Genomic DNA, 16,481 nt, shown 5'->3' with positions numbered 1-16,481 from the left:
TATTTCTATATAAAGTTAGTTTGTATACAATAAGAGAATTATAAATACCTTTTGTAAAATTATTAGCTATTTCTAAAAATTATTAAACACTTTAAAAATATTAAACAATTTTTAATTTTTCAACTATTATAGAAAACATTATTTTGGGTATTTTTAAATTTTTGAAAAGAATGCTATCAATTTTTGAAACATAAAATATTTAGACATCTTTAGTTATAAAATTAGAATTTGAAATTAAAAAATTATTTTCTAAAATTAGATTTGCTTAATGTCTGTCTATATTTTCAATTTCAATTAATATTTTAGTCACATTAATATTTAATAATCATCATCAATTTACTGTTTATTAAGTGTGTCAAATGCATTATCTTTTAACTCAATTAAGACTAAATTATATACCATCGTGTCAGATAAATCTAAGCAACTCTGGAAGTTAAAAAATGAATTATCTTTTAGTTTTCATTTATTAACTAAAAATGAAAACTTAACATAAAAAATTTAAAAAAAAATAAAAAACGAACTACTCTCACAAAAATACCCTTAATTGTGAAAAATGCCAACTTAATTATTGTCCAGATGAAAAAAAAAAAAAAAAACTATCTTTATTATGAGAAATGACAACTTAATATAACACTATATGGAGCCAACTGTGCCTAACAGTCTCTACATTATTACAAAAGTCTAAAGTCACATTCATCATAATCACATCAACAGAAATAATGGAAGAAGCCAGTTGCGTGGGAAGATGGAGCAGAGTCTCCATGAGGCAGCCCTTTAAGGGGACACAGCCCTGTTGAATCAAATTCTCGTCAACAATCCATTGATTCTCCGACGAGTAAAGGTAGGTTGTTTCGTCCACACTCCTCTCCACGTGGCGGCATTCGAGGGGAAGTTGGAATTCGTTCGGGCGCTGTTGGCGAAGAACAAGGGGCTCGCCCGAGTACTGGACCCGCGGCTGTGTCAACGCTTCACCTGGCGGCTGCGCAAGGACATTGACAGATCGTGAGAGAATTAGTGAGAGCTAACCCCGACATGTGCGCCACTCTCAACGGCGACGATAGAAATCAGCTTCACCTGGCGGCCATGAAGGGCGATGTCTGTGTATTGACTGTGTTCCTTGAGGACAAAACCTACTGGAATCACGAGTTGCTCAAAGCTAAAGACAGTGGTGGCAGCACCATATTTCATCTGGCTGTCAAGCATAAGAAATTTGAGGTATTTCTGCTAATTGCCCCTTCATATGAAGACCTATTTAATGTTAAATTTGGTTGTCGATTTTATGTTAATTTTTATATGAGGAACTTGTTTATCTCGTAGTTGGGTTGGGTGGGTAAAAGGCTAATGTCGAGAGTAATGAGTTTGCTTCTTTTTGTCTAACTTGCTGCTATGTCCTCGATGATTGGTCAAGTACTTTTTCTATTTGTACTATTCCAGCTTTGCTTATCCTCTTACCTTGCGAAAAGTGAAACTTTCCCAAAACTAATTTTGTTGGCGTAACCCTATAAATTTCCCTCATTTCTGCTCCTATATATGCTTGAATTCCCCCCCTTTTTTGTAAAATTTCCTATTCTTAAACTCACCTTTTCAAGCCTCATAACTTCAAAACCACCCTGTTCTTCTAGGGTTACGGCTTTATTGATGAATGCCATACTTCAATCCAGTGCAATTATTGCCAGTATCTTTCTATGCGATCTAATGGTGGGAATACATATCTCATTTGCCTACATATTTAATGTTTTATGCAGGCCATGGAGTTTTTAGTTAAGAAAGTGGAAGCTGAACTGAAAGGGAAGAACATACAAAAACAAGCTAACCAGTTAAACACGATAAACGAATGTGGGTACACAACTCTGGACATTCTAGAGGAAATCAAAGCTGACGTACCAAAATTTGAAAATGTCAAGGAAATGTTTCGAAAAGCTAATGCCTTGAAAGCTAGTGAAGTCAATCAGGTTGATTGGTTGTCCAAGAAGCGGGATGCCCTGATGGTGGTTGCATTACTCATTGCAACCATGGCTTTCCAAGCTGGGATGAGCCCTCCTGGTGGTTTCTGGCAAGAAAATTCAGCCGACCATAGAGCTGGGGAAGCCGTGATGGCTTTTAACTACCCAGATTCATATCCACTGTTCCTTCGTGCCAACACAATCGGATTTGTGGCATCAGTAAGCACGATCCTGTTTCTGGTAACTGGATGGCCCTTCAAGAAGAAGTTCTTAATGTGGATCTTGGTTCTAATAATGTGGCTCACTGTTACATCCATGGCGTTTACTTATGCCTTCTCAATTACTGTGATCACCCCAAAAGAGGACATGGGACCTCTCGGCGACACCATTTTTATAACAGTGATAGCTTGGTGCAGTGTGATGGCACTTCTTTTAGTAGCTCACACCATTCGCTTGTTGAATCAGTGGTTGAAGATCAGCCAGCAAATAGATGTATGGACAGGGATGAAGAAGTTCCAAATAAATGTATGAACAGGGATGAAGAAGTTCCTCAAACTCAACTCGAAGCGACCAGCCCCAACCAGCTTCAGCTAATGGGAATCGACCCCAACTGGCTTCAGCTAATAAGAACGGGGAGCCTATTTGATCTTTAGCTTTTTCATTGAGCTCGAATTAGCGAAAGAGCATTGGTATGTATCATCAATGGAATGAGCAGAGTTCTGCTACATAATGTGTTGATTCCCTGTCTTATTGTTATGCTTGGGATCAATGGCTGAAGCTTGAGCTGTAAAAACAAGAAATTCATTCATAACATGAAGAAAAAAATAACACCTTCACACAAACATTCATGGTATTGGGTCATGGGTTTCCAGGTAAGGTTGCACCTTTTGCACTATTGTTCATTCGGATTTCTTTTTGCCATGCAATTTGCGAGAAAATAACAGAGCTTATATATGAAGAGAGTGTTGGAAATGTATGCCTTAAAGACACGTTTTGTTTAATTTATGATAATGATGTTTCTTTTAGTCAGTTTATGGCACATATATTATTTGCATTTAATTGTTGGAAAAGTGTCCATGCTATTAAGTAAGTGATTCATGTGATGGGTCGTTCTTCACAGTTAGGCATGAATCATGGGTACTTAATAAGCAAGAAAATATTACTCTTGATCTTTTGATAGAACTGGGCATTCTATCATGATAAGATCATTGTGCAATAGATCCTAATGGAGGATGGCTTGCCTTAGCCAGTAAACAGTCCGTTTACTCTAATTGTACAAGCGCATTTAGAATGCGTAGAGTGGACCTGTGATAGAAGCTAATGACAAAGTACTAATTATCATGGAGCTAGTCTATCACTGCTACTACATGGACGAGTACTCTAATACTTGAGTATTAGTTGGTGGTCTAGTGAACCTAGAGCTATATTCTTAGATTCACTGTAGGTGAGGTCTATCTAAGATCAATAACCTTTTGAGTTGGGAGTATGGTTTCTAATTAGCTAAGACAGACTAATACAAGATAGTTTCTGTGATTCACCCCCTTGTGATTGTCCAAGAATAATCAAATAATCCAGGGCCCTGGGAACGTGACTTAAGAGTGTGTGCTTCTGGGTAGCTCCCAGTGATAAGCAAGTACATTCGAGTAGTCACGGATTATTGGACTACTGATCTAAGGATGGTAGAAATCATTTAGAGAGGTGTTAGTACATTATTCCTTTCTAAATGATGGGTGTTACGCAGAGGGGTATTTTCGTCATTACACTAGTAGGTCAAAGACATTGCATATGCAAAATTATTCGTGGGGTCAGTGTTACTATATGGTGATAGTTGGAACACTTAGAATGACAAAATATAGCTACTAGGTAGCAGGGATATTTTGGTCATTTTAGTAGCCGTAAATAATTTGTCTTTTGGTCCCCGGGGTAGCTCGATATAACTCATGTATTATTTAATACATTTGGCTTGTTGGGTGAATTACATTGAGAGAGAATTATTTTATTCAGAATGGTCCATAATTAATTGGGCTAGAATAAAATAATAGTTCATTAGTTTTTTAATTTATTAATTGGGCTAACCCAATTAGAAAATTAATTAAATGAACTTGGCACACTAGGGTTCTCCCTATATATATTCTCTCCTTGGTTGTTTTTCATCTAAGTTTTTTTTTACTCTTCTTCACCAAAAGAGAGGCCACGAGTTTGAGTCATACCTTTGGAAGATCAAGAGAACGTTCAAGTTCTGATGCGAAGGAGCCGAAGGATTGCAGGACAACCGTCATCTCCACCACGACAAGAAGCTCCCGCCCATCCTCCTCCTATCACTTCATTCCGTCCGATAATTTGAAGGAAAAGTAAGTTTCCTAGATTCTAATCAAAACGAGGAAAGTTTTTATTTAAAAACGCTTCCGTTGCATGCTATGTATCCTCGTGATGATCCTTCAAAGGGATCCTAAGCTAAGAAGGTTTGATTAAATTAAGTGCATGAGGCTCGGATTGGATGATCTGTCATCTACCAGAACTGCTTATGTTGACGGACTAAGATAGCGCGTCGACCAACTCACAAGTTTTGGTCAAGACCGACAATTCTGGAGGCAAAACAGCCTTGGTGTCTCTGAGAATTTCCTCGGACAATTTCTTAGCGTAATATGGAAGTCTGGTTTCAAAATAAAAGTTGACGATGCCAAGGCAGTGAAAGGTTGAGAGAGAGAGAGAGAGAGAGAGAGAGAGAGAGAGAGCAAATGGCGGATGGAAAGGTTGGGAAGGATACGCCATCACTGCGGAGCTTCGCCGCAGCCTTCGCTAGTGAGCACCGCCATCACTTTTAAAATGAGACTTATAATGTAAAACAATTTTTAAAATTATGAAAAAAGATTAAAATATGCTTGGAACCAATTCCGGATAGAATGTGATAATCTTATAAAATAAAAGCAGTGAGCAGGTACCATCGAGGACAAAGCAAAACAAGAGCCAAGAAGCACAGCAGGCCCAAACCCACCAAACTGAAGCTGAAAAGCCCAAAACACAACAAATTTCCTGCTGAGGACTAAAAGCTTTCTTATTGTCTTCAACTCATCAGTTGCACTAATTCACGAACTCCGATATTGGAGCACATAACAGTTCAAATCTCGTCGTGTATATTAAGTTATTAAGAGTATCCGAATTCCTAATGCGAACCATGAAACTTGGAAGTCAGTTCAACTCTCTCGTCCTATATATTAACGGTATTTGAATTCCCAATGTGAACCATAAAACTTGACCTAAAGTCAACCATGGATGACTCAGCTTTAGCCTATCTTTCTCTGTCAGGACGTTAAATGATGGAAGAATTATAATACATTATAATCGTCAACTGTAATAGCCCCACTTGAAGTTAAACTTCATTAATTTCTATATTGTTCCAGACAGCTGCTAAACGCTTCCCAAAACCTTTTAGATTGTCACCAAAATATGAAGATATTCTTGTGATGGGTCAAAATGTTTCGGCTAGTGCCAAATGGGTTTTGGTGCTAGTTGTTTGTTAGTGTGCAGTGAACTTAAAATGTCACACACCATATAGCTTAGCACCTAATATTAGCACTGTGTGTCTGTTGTGCCTTGGATATCATTAATAGTTAATGATGATTTTAGATATGTTATTAAGTGTTAATGACGATTGTTTGTTAATTGTTAATGGGTCGGATTCTAGTTTGCTAATTGTTAGCGAGTTGGGTGGCTGCTTCTTTTAGAAACAATCTGTAGAATCAACTTCCCCTTTCAAAGAGTCGACTACTCTTTGAAGCTACCAGTCGACTCTCACAACTACCCCAACCCTTCTAAGTACAATTCACGTGGAAACAAATTAGAGGGGGTGAAGGATGGCTAGGCAGATGAATTGGACGGGAAGGAAATTGAAAGGCTTGTTGGCTTGGCTTCCGCTTTCTGTTCCTCTTCTATCTTATTCTATTATTACTTTGGTAAAATTAATTGAGCATGAGAGTCACGAATAGTGAGACATACAAGTGCTGGTGAATCGAAGCCCTCGGGCTAGCATGAGACGAATGTCATGAATTGGTACCAACTACTTAGCTAGGTGTGGACACAGTAGGCCCACCACAACATGAGACACAATTAGTCTCAATACAGAAATAGTTTTTATACTCATCCTGACATTGGGCTACAAGTATGATTGTTTATTATATTTCATATGATGAAATATTGTGTTGTTTAAATATTCAAACTGCATCTAGTGTGTGTATTTATGTTTTTCGTTGTGTTTCGCTGATGTGCAAAAATTTTTAAATTTACCTACACCTTCATACATGTATTCCATTAGGTACAAGGTAGATTAGTTGTTAAGGGATTCAGCCGGAAGAAAGAAGTTGATTTTGATGAGATTTCTTCCCCTGTTGTGAAGATGTCATCCATTTGTGTTGTTCTTGGTTTGGCTACTAGTCTTGACTTAAAGGTTGATCAAATGGATATAAAAAGAACCTTCCTTCATGGTGATTTGGAGGAAGAGATTTATATAGTCAAACCAAAAGGCATTGAGTTAAAAAAAAAGGATTATGTGTGTTGTTTGATCTTTTTGAGTTGAAATAGGCATCAAGACAATGGTATAAGAAGTTTGAATCAATTATCGAGGAGCAACGGTATAAGAAGACTACTTTAGACCATTATGTGTTTGTGCATAAGTTTTCTAATGATGATGTTATTATCTTATTACTCTATATTGATTATATGTTTGATTGTGGGAAAGAACTTAGTCAAAATTGTGAAGTTGAAGAAACAACTTAGTAAGTTTTTTACTATGAAGGATTTGGAACTGGCAAAGTAAATTCTTGGTATAATCATTTGAGATTGAAGAGGAAAGATATTATCTTTATCATAGGAGAAGTACATAGAAAATGTGCTTCAGAGGTTCCATATGGATAAATTTAAATTTGGTAGCTCTCATCTTGCTATACACTTTAGATTGAGCAGTCAACAAAGTCTTACTACAGATTTAGATAAAGATGATATGGCACGGGTTCTGTATGCTTCAGCACTAACGAGTTTGATATATGTCATGGTGTGTATAAGGTCAGACATAGCTCATGTAGTTGGTATAGTTAGTCTTTTTTTTTTTTTAATCTGGGAAAAGAGCATTAGAATGTTATTAAGTGGATTTTGATATATCTACGTAGGACATCTAGGTTAAGTCTTACCATTAAGGGTGAGAAACTGTTACTGGTTAGTTACATTGATGTTTTGCGATCCAATTGAGCTAAAATTTTGAGAGTACATTCTAGACTTGTGGTTCTAGGATCTGAACAGTGGAGATATGATTTGGAGACTGGGATCATTGGGAATCAAGCAATTTTTGTATTGTCTTATGGTTCGACTTATTTTTCCCCAACTCTTTTGTTATTTCATTGATTTGAGATAGGTTTGATTCTATGCTTTATCTTTTGTCTTTTGTGATTGTTGAGAGGATTTTGTAACATAGATTTGGTGATATTAGTGAAATTTTGAGTAGAATTTGGTCCCGTGATTTTTACTCCTCACATTGAACGAGTTTTCCAAGTAAATTAATTATCTTTTTTATTTTTGTGATTACACTTGATATTTGGCTGATTACTTTGTTTTATACTAGGTTTTCACAAATTAAGAATTGAGTATATTGATCCCAACATAATTGATGTGGACTATCTTAAGGTAGTCTGCGTAGTCAATGCTTTGCTCCCAAAATAATGGGAAGAACTGCACTAACGCAATCATAAATCAATTTATCAAAATTTTCGAACCAAATTATTTTGCGAAAAAGAAAAAGACGAACCAAACAAAACTAAATAGTTTGATTTGATGTAACGGTTTGAACTACATCTCTAAATATGCAACTTAGTTGAATGGCTGCAATCAGTTTATGTTCATTTTCTGCTTGACAATGTCATAGTTTTATAAAATTTTGAAATGAAAATGTTGTTTGCGAAAGAAACCTTATGTATTTTATTCAGTTGCCGAATGGGGGAGACATAATATTGGGTCCATGGGGATGTTTATGCATGTCATTAGCCAGCCATGATTTATATTATTTAAAATTTTATCTAAATTTTACATTATTCAGTTGATTATATTACACAAAATTAATCAAAATCAAAGCAATTACTCATACGAGTGTGGAATTGATCTGGAACGGATTGAACTGGTCTCAGATAGATTGAAAAGCTTCTAATTTAAATATCTAAGATGGGACTAATAATATGGTCTAGTTCAGTCTAATCTGGCCCAAATAAGTTCAAAATAAATTAATTTTATCTATGTTTAATACAATTGGTTATAAATTCAACTTAATGCATTCTAAAATTGAAACCAAATAAATAAATCTAAATTGAGTAAAATGTCAACTCCGCCTCATTAAGGAGAGAGAATGGTGACTTTCATACACTGGACAAGTTGTGAGTGGGGATGACTAATATTTTGGTTAAATTAAAAAATTATCGGTTCAATTCTAAGTTGGTGGCCAATTTGATTTGATTTTTAAATGTAACAATTTTGGTTATTTAAATTCGTTTGATTTTTGTATTAACAAAATATAAATTATCGAAATTGTAGGTTTACTAACTTATTTCCTCGGCCAAACACAGATCAAGCGTAATAAACAGTAAAATCGAAAAGATTCAACCACAACTCACACACACAATCAAAGACACAGCAATATACGTATTCGGATCAATAGATCCTACCCACGACAGAGACTCTGTCTTTAATCAATCCACTAGATCTCAAGTTTACAATCGATTACAAGATCATCAAACGAAAGTAAAACAGTATTGCTAAAATACAACTGAAAACAGAAACCAAAACAATAAGATTAAGATAGATCTGTTCTATACCGATCTCAAGATTAAGACTAAGTATCTGTTCTATCAGCCAACAACCTCTCAACGCCTCAAGCGTTTAAAACAACGTATAGATCAAGCAATACACTTACTTACCGATTGATTTTACCATGGAAACAACCAACTAACCGATCGAAATAGAGATCAGAACGAAGGATTCACATGATGTGTCTCGCTTCAAGAATCGTCGACTTAGGATTTCAGAAAGAGAGAGTAAAAGCGAAATATCAGAACATTTTGGAGATTAGGGCATCAGATTGCCCTTTTATAGCAATGCCAACATGGACCAACAAATGGACTCGACCCATAAGACTTAGCAGCCCACAAATAATCAATAGCCCAAAAAAACTATATTAACAGAATGACAATCAATATTTTAAATTCAATAGAAATAATAATAACAAATGCAGCTCACTAATTTCATATAATCAGAATAAAAATAAGAAAATATTTTGAATCACATAAATCAACATAAATGATTAAAATATAAAAAAAATATGATGTTTTTGTATTTTGTTATTTCAATTTTTTGGGATTTTTTTATTTTTTTGATTTATTCAATTTAAAAATCTATTTAATCCATTCAATTTAAATTTTAATATATATTCAATTTATTCGATTTAATCAATTCATAATTGAATTGATGGAATACTCAATTCTTACCCTTTTTCTCAGAACTATCAATTTATGATTAAAAAACAATCGTAGTCAATATCTCAATCTCATAGTTTTTACCATTTTAAAGTAGATGGTCCTTAACCGAAAAAATAATTTGGGCCATATCTCAGTGGAGGCCACTGCCCCACGCATGACTTAGCTATTTTATTTAGGATAATATTTCTTGTTTAGAAAGCGACGGGACCGACCGTATAATGAGCAAAGATCAATCATCAATGTGACGTAACTTACACTTCGTCACCGTTAGAGATGGCAAAATGGGCTTGGCCCGACGGGCTGGCCTGTTGGGGCCCGGCCCGGCACCGGGCTAGGGCTAGCATTTTGCTGGCCCATTTAAGGCCGGGCCGATTTGGCCCGGCTTGGCGGGCCAAATGGTGGCGGGCCAGGCTGGCCCGCTAATCGGCCACACAACCCCCCCCCCCAAACAGCCCTCGCCCTCACCCTCGTCTCGCCCTCGCCCTCGCTTACCGGTCGCCGCCCTCGCTCGTCCTCGCTCGCCCTCTGTCTCGCCCTCGCCCTCGCCCGCGCCCTCGCTAGCCCTCTGTCTCGCCCTCGCCCTCGCTTGTCCTCCCTCGCCCTCTCCCTTACCCTCGTCTTTGTCTCGTCCCCGCCCTCGCTAGCCTCTGTCTCGCCCTCGCCCTCGCCCGCGCCCTCGCTAGCCCTCTGTCTCGCCCTCGCCCTCGCTTGTCCTCCCTCGCCCTCTCCCTTACCCTCGTCTCTGTCTCGTCCCCGCCCTCTGTCGCCCGTGCCCCTCGCCCTCTCTCGCTCACGGCCTGCTATTACTCGCCCTTGCTCTCACGCAGCCTGCCTGCTGTTGCCTAGCCTAGCTAAAGGTAAGTTCAAGTTTTATTCCCTTGCCAAGTGTGATTCTTTTAAATGAATTGTGTTAATTTTGTCTTAATTATTTGCAGTGTGGATTCTTTTAAATTTTATCATAATTTAAAATGAATTGTTTTAATTGTTTACAGTGTGGATTCTTTTGTTAGAATGGATGGTGATGATCAAATTTCGAGAGGAATCCCTAGTAATGTTAATGAGGAATCCATATCACAATCACAATCAAAAAATCCTAAGACTTTAACCTCTTATGTGTGGAACCATTTTGTGAAAATTGGTGTTGGTAGTGATGGCAAACCAAGGTGTAAATGCAAGGGGTGTGGTAAAGAATATTCATGTCCATCTAAATCAGGAACCTCTCATTTAAGTCGTCATATTCGTAAATGTATGATGATTTCTAAGTATAATGATGCGAGAGATATGCTTATTGATTATGAAGGGAAGTTGAAGAGAAAAAAATTTGACCCTAAAGTAAATCGTGAACTTATTGCTCAGATGATTATTTCACATGGTGCTCCCTTTAATATGGTTGAGTGGAAGGGGTTTAGAAATTACCAAAAGTTTCTGAATGAACATTGTAAGTTTATTTGTAGAAATACTGCTAAAGCGAATGTTTTGAGAACATATGAAATAGAGAAAGAGAAGTTAAAACAACAATTGGCCCAAATTCCTAGTAGAGTTTGTTTGACTTCTGATGTTTGGACTGCATGCACTAATCATGGATTTATTTCTCTTACTGTTCATTATGTTGATGGCAATTGGAAGTTGAATAGTAAGATATTGTCATTTGCTCATATGAAGCCACCACATAGTGGACATGAATTATCATTGAAGGTGTTGGAATTTTTAAAGGATTGGGGATTGGAGAAAAAAAAAATTTCCCTCACTTTGGACAATGCCACTTCAAATGACAACATGCAAAATATATTGAAAAAACATTTAAATTTGTCGAATACTTTGTTGCTTAATGGAGAGTTCTTTCACATTAGATGTTGTGCTCATATACTGAACCTTATTGTTCAAGATGGTTTGAAGGTAGCTAGTGAGGCATTGCATAAAATAAGACAAAGTGTTCATTATGTGAGGGGTTCAGAAGCTAGGATGAGATAATTTTATCAATGTATTGAGCAAGTTGGTGGAATTGATACAGGAATTGGGTTGAGACCAGATGTTGTCACTAGATGGAACTCCACCTACATAATGCTTGAGAGTGCACTCAAGTATCATCGTGCATTTCATAGTTTAAGCTTATGTGATAAAAATTATAGGTGGTGCCCATCAAGTGATGAGTGGACAAGAAGGGAGATAATTTGTGAATTCTTGAAGCCATTTTATACTATCACTAATTTGATTTCTGGATCCTCCTACCCTACATCTAATTTGTATTTTGGGGAAATTTGGAGGATAAAGTGTCTCTTGACTTCCAACTTGGAAAATGATGATGAGTTGATTGCAAATATGAGTGCAAGGATGAAAGAAAAATTTGATAAGTATTGGAGTGATTATAGAATGGTTCTTGCATTTGGGGTGATTCTTGATCCAACCAAGAAGTTTAACTTTTTGAGGTACACTTATTCAAAGCTCAATCCCTATAACTATGAAGAGAAGTTGGAAAGGGTAAAGACGGCTTTATATAGGCTTTATGGTGAATATGTTAACAATGGTTTATCAAGTTCAAGTTCAATGCTTTGCTCAAATGTTAGTGGATCACAAATTTCCATTGGAGGTGAACAAGCAAAGAAGTCAAAAAATATATATGATGTAAGTCTATATTTTTTTAAAAAACTTGTTCATATATAATTGATATAAATATTTGGTTGACTATTTTTTTGATTATTTGATAGGATTTTGAAGCATTTGATTGCCAAGTTTCTAACGATGCCGGAAAATCCCAACTTGATCTTTATTTGGAAGAGCCAAGGATTCCAATATCGGGAGCATTTGATGTCTTGGCATATTGGAGAGAGCGAGCTAATAGAGGGGAAATTATTGCAAATATGGCTTGTGATATATTGAGTATTCCGATAACAACCGTAGCATCGGAGTCTGCTTTTAGCATTGGATCTCGTATTTTGAACAAGTATAGAAGTCGTTTGCATGATGAAACAGTTCAAGCTCTCTTGTGCACACGGAGTTGGTTGCATGGTTTTGAAGGTAATTTTTTTTAAACTTTCTAATATCTGGGATTTAACATAACATTAAACATTTCTCTTATATGATAAATAATTAACATATGTAATTTTTTATTATAGATGATGAGGAGGAGGAGGAGTCAAGCATTGATGATATAAGACTTTCTAAACAAGACTCAAATGTTGTTGTTGATGAAGAGGATGAAGATTAGAGGCATAATTTTTAATTTTTTTTTTCTTCTTATTTGTAATTTGGCCTCTAGAAATGGTATCAAACAGAAAAAAAAAAAAAATTTGGGCGGGCTGGGCTGGCCCGTTTGGCCCGCGGGCCCGTGTAGGGCCGGGCTAGGGCCAGCAATCTGCTGGCCCGTTTTTAAGCGGGCCGATTTGGCCCGGCCCGCGGGCCACTTGGTGGCGGGTAGGGCAGGCCCGGCCCGGCCCATTTGCCATCTCTAGTCACCGTATTAAAAGGCGACGGCAAAAACACTACAACTGCATCAATCCCTTTCTTGCAATGCAGACTCAGCATTGCAATAATTTTGCATGATGCTTACAGATAAAAGACACAAAGTTCAGACAATTGATATAATTTTTAAAATTTTGATGGTTAATTTATAAAATTTTTAATTTTTAATAAATCTATTAAAATTTATTTTTATCAAGAATCTTATTTCTATGAAATCTTTTATGAGAAATAAAATAGAAACGAAATATTTTTATAAACCCAATATTTTAGATAAAATTATAATGCAAAAAGATAAAACATATTTTTATTTTATTATTTTTTTTTTTTTGCATTACTAAATGGATGATGTGACAAATTAATAATATAGCTTGATCAAGACTGTCGAACCGACCAGATTAGTGTATGTATTAGGACTGGTTTGCAGCTAGGATGCTCCCTAGGTCATCTCCCAACGAACTGTCAAAACAAGATTAAACGAGGGGGGGTTGTGATGAAAACCGAACTTAAAAACGCTCAAGAATGAAACAAATATGAATTCTCGACCAACTAAAACGTAACCCGCTACAAACCCTACCTTCTTACCACGGTAATCCCTGTCTCACTTATGAAAATAATCTGTTTGGTTTGATTTTGTTCCTCTACAACCGTAAAAGATTAAATCAAAACGAGCAATCGCTCAAACAATTTATAATATACTGTTTCTTTCTAATCCAAGCCTCAACCAAGCACGTCAATTAAACCCATCCAAATATCATGCATGCATTCACACAACCGCGTAAAAGAAATATACATAAACTTAGAGAAGGAAAAGAAACGAAATCATCAATAAAAACATGAGAATCAAGTTCCAAACCGGATTCGACTACATGATCAAGACTCAAACCGGGCAAGGGGTACAGGAATGTAGCAGATTACAAGCGAATTAGCCTTCCATAGCTTCTAGGTTGAAACCCGAGAATCCTCCCAAAATCGGCCACCTCAATGCCTCTTAATTAACTCTTATTTATAGGGTTTTGGAAAAGAAAAACCTAAGCTAAGTGGGCTTAGGGTTTTTTTTATTACATAAGGCCCATAATTTAATTAATTAAAAAGGGCCCAATGGATTCTAAATTTTCCCATAACCCATAATGAAGTATGGTTTCCTTTCAAACTCGATGTCCGTCCACCTTGCGAAGCCCACTTGCGCTTCTATCGAAATAACTCAAATCTGCAGCCCAAATCTGCCAAATAAGAATAAAAATAGTGTGAAGCCCAATAAAATAAAATAAACACAAGACAAATGAAATAACCTAAATAGAGTGCAATGAAGATGGAATAAGAGGGATAAATAATATAAAATATGCGCGCCATCAAATTCCCCCACACTTAGACTTTTGCACTCCTGGGCAAAACACTAAACGCTAACATTCACTCTTTCAAACAAAAAGGATGCTAAGAATGCAAAATGAGAGGCACGACAAGTTTTATAGGAATTCAACACTCAAAGATCATCTTTCTTACACTTCCTAAACAAACAAGTAGCATGGCAATTTTACTTGGCAAGACGAGTCAAAATAAGCAGACCCTCATAGAATAAGAACATGCTCTCAAGTTCCTCAAATGCTATGCCTAACTCCACCTAATCATAATTCCACTACCAGATATGCTCATCTTCTAAATCTCCACTCTCAATGCTTTATGCATGCAAATCAAAAGGACTTTTATTCATGGCTCCAACATGGTAAGGTGAAAAGGATAGGAAGATAACAATGAAAAGTAAACCTTAGGAAGAAAGAAAACATTCAAGACAATCCAAGATCAATGAAGAACTATTAAGCAAGCAGAAAATAGAACTTTTTTTTTTTTGAATGGTGGGTGCGTTTTATGCTCCATCCCAACCTTGGTGTGTGCGTTTTACGCTCCATCTCACCTTGGCATTCGGCCTTTCTATCTATTTTTCTTTTGATTCCAAAGGACTTGCTTAATATTTGCCATAATCAAGGGATGCAATGAATGTTATTCAACCTAAAGAAGGGAAAAGATCTTTTTTTTTTCTTTTTTTTTGGGTATGGCGAGTAAAATGAAAGAATGCCTTAATCATCTTTTCACATGCATGAGCACTGATAGCTTCAATAAAGATTCAAAACAAGCTCTAGAGTGATACCCATAATTAGTGAATGCACGCATAGCATAAGAGAGAACATGCACAAATATCCTCACAAAGACTACCTCAATCAACCCACCAAGCCAAACTCATTTCCAATTTACTTGAAAGCCCAAAAAGATAAGATCGACTTTCTAAACATGTCAAATTCTTTCAAACTCAATTTGCCTCATTTTGCAAATTTTTTTTTTTTTTTTTACTTCTATTCTAAAACTCCCCCCCCCCCCCCCCCCACACTCAAACATTACATTGTCCTCAATGTAAGCATGCAGCAAGAATCAGGTATAGGACAAGTAAGAAAAGTAAGGAGAGAGAAACAGCCTGGTGGTATCAAGTCGAGGGAAGGTCCAAGAGAGATAACTCCTCCACTGTGTGTTCTGTAAAGCCCTCGTAGAAATGTTTAAGCCTCTGCCCATTAACTGTGAATTTCTTCGTAGTCGACTCGTCCATAATCTCAACTGCACCATAAGGAAAAACATGAGTAACCACAAAAGGACCAACCCATCTAGAACGCAACTTACCAGGCATCAGTTTTAGGCGTGAATTGTAGAGGAGGACTTTACTGCCAACGTTGAACTCCTTCTTGGCAATCAATTTGTTGTGTGCAGCTTTGGTCTTTTCCTTGTAGATCCTGGAGTTCTCATATGCCGCTAACCTCAATTCCTCAAGCTCTTGCAATTGAAGCTTCCGCTTGGAACCAGCTTCTGTCATGTCCATGTTGCATTGCTTCACCACCCAATAGGCCTTATGCTCGATCTCTACCGGCAGATGACATGCTTTTCCAAAGACTAGTCGATATGGGGACATGCCGATCGAAGTCTTGTAGGCCGTGCGGTAGGCCCAAAGTGCATCTTCCAACCTTTGGCTCTAGTCTTTCCTATTGGGCTAGACTGTCTTCTCTAGAATGTGCTTGATCTCTCTGTTTGAAACCTCAGCCTGCCCATTGGTCTGTGGATGGTAGGGCGTCGCCACTTTATGTAAAACTCCATACTTTCGCAGCATGGACTGCATCTTTCTGTTCCAGAAGTGGGATCCTTGATCACTGATGATGGCTCTGAGAATGCCAAACCTGCAAAAAATATGAGATCTAACAAAATTTGCAACCACAAAAGAATCATCAGTCCGGGTGGCTTTAGCTTCCACCCATTTTGAAACATAATCCACAGCCAAAAGAATGTACACAAAACCAAAAGAGACAGGAAAAGGACCCATGAAATCAATGCCCCATACATCAAATATCTCACAGAATAATAAAGGTTTCTGAGGCATTTCATTTCTGCGTGAAATTGAACCTGTGTGTTGGCAACGTGTACAGTTCTTACAGAATCCATATGCATCTCTGAAAAGGGATGGCCAATATAACCCTGCGTCTAAGACCTTTCTAGTAGTACGTTGCGGACCAAAATGACCACCACATGCAAGAGT

General features: G+C 37.1%; 2 protein-coding genes across 2 annotated transcripts; one reads left to right on the top strand and one right to left on the bottom strand.

Moving 5' to 3' along the window:
* The first annotated feature begins 683 nt into the window (after window positions 1-683).
* LOC127795226 (protein ACCELERATED CELL DEATH 6-like) lies at window positions 684-2,934 on the top strand. Its single transcript, XM_052326768.1, has 2 exons — window positions 684-1,215; window positions 1,746-2,934. The coding sequence occupies exons 1-2, from the start codon at window positions 1,033-1,035 to the stop codon at window positions 2,472-2,474; spliced, it is 912 nt and encodes a 303-aa protein (XP_052182728.1). The 5' UTR covers window positions 684-1,032; the 3' UTR covers window positions 2,475-2,934.
* Window positions 2,935-15,386: 12,452 nt separating this feature from the next.
* LOC127794712 (uncharacterized) lies at window positions 15,387-15,773 on the bottom strand. Its single transcript, XM_052325958.1, has 2 exons — window positions 15,578-15,773; window positions 15,387-15,514 (listed from the first exon to the last, which is right to left on the bottom strand). The coding sequence occupies exons 1-2, from the start codon at window positions 15,771-15,773 to the stop codon at window positions 15,387-15,389; spliced, it is 324 nt and encodes a 107-aa protein (XP_052181918.1).
* Between the last annotated feature and the right edge of the window lie 708 nt (window positions 15,774-16,481).

This window comes from Diospyros lotus, chromosome 2 (genome assembly GCF_014633365.1).
Source record: "Diospyros lotus cultivar Yz01 chromosome 2, ASM1463336v1, whole genome shotgun sequence".
NCBI classification, from domain to species: domain Eukaryota; kingdom Viridiplantae; phylum Streptophyta; class Magnoliopsida; order Ericales; family Ebenaceae; genus Diospyros; species Diospyros lotus.
This window is presented reverse-complemented; position numbering and strand designations above follow the sequence as displayed.

Bases quoted from the DNA above. Each gene is read 5' to 3' on its own strand.
- LOC127795226 (XM_052326768.1), top strand. From the start codon at position 1,033: ATGTGCGCCACTCTCAACGGCGACGATAGAAATCAGCTTCACCTGGCG. The intron at 1,216-1,745 runs GTATTTCTGCTA...TGTTTTATGCAG, and splicing joins TCAAGCATAAGAAATTTGAG to GCCATGGAGTTTTTAGTTAA.
- LOC127794712 (XM_052325958.1), bottom strand. From the start codon at position 15,773: ATGGACATGACAGAAGCTGGTTCCAAGCGGAAGCTTCAATTGCAAGAG. The intron at 15,515-15,577 runs GTAAGTTGCGTT...CTTATGGTGCAG, and splicing joins ACGCCTAAAACTGATGCCTG to TTGAGATTATGGACGAGTCG.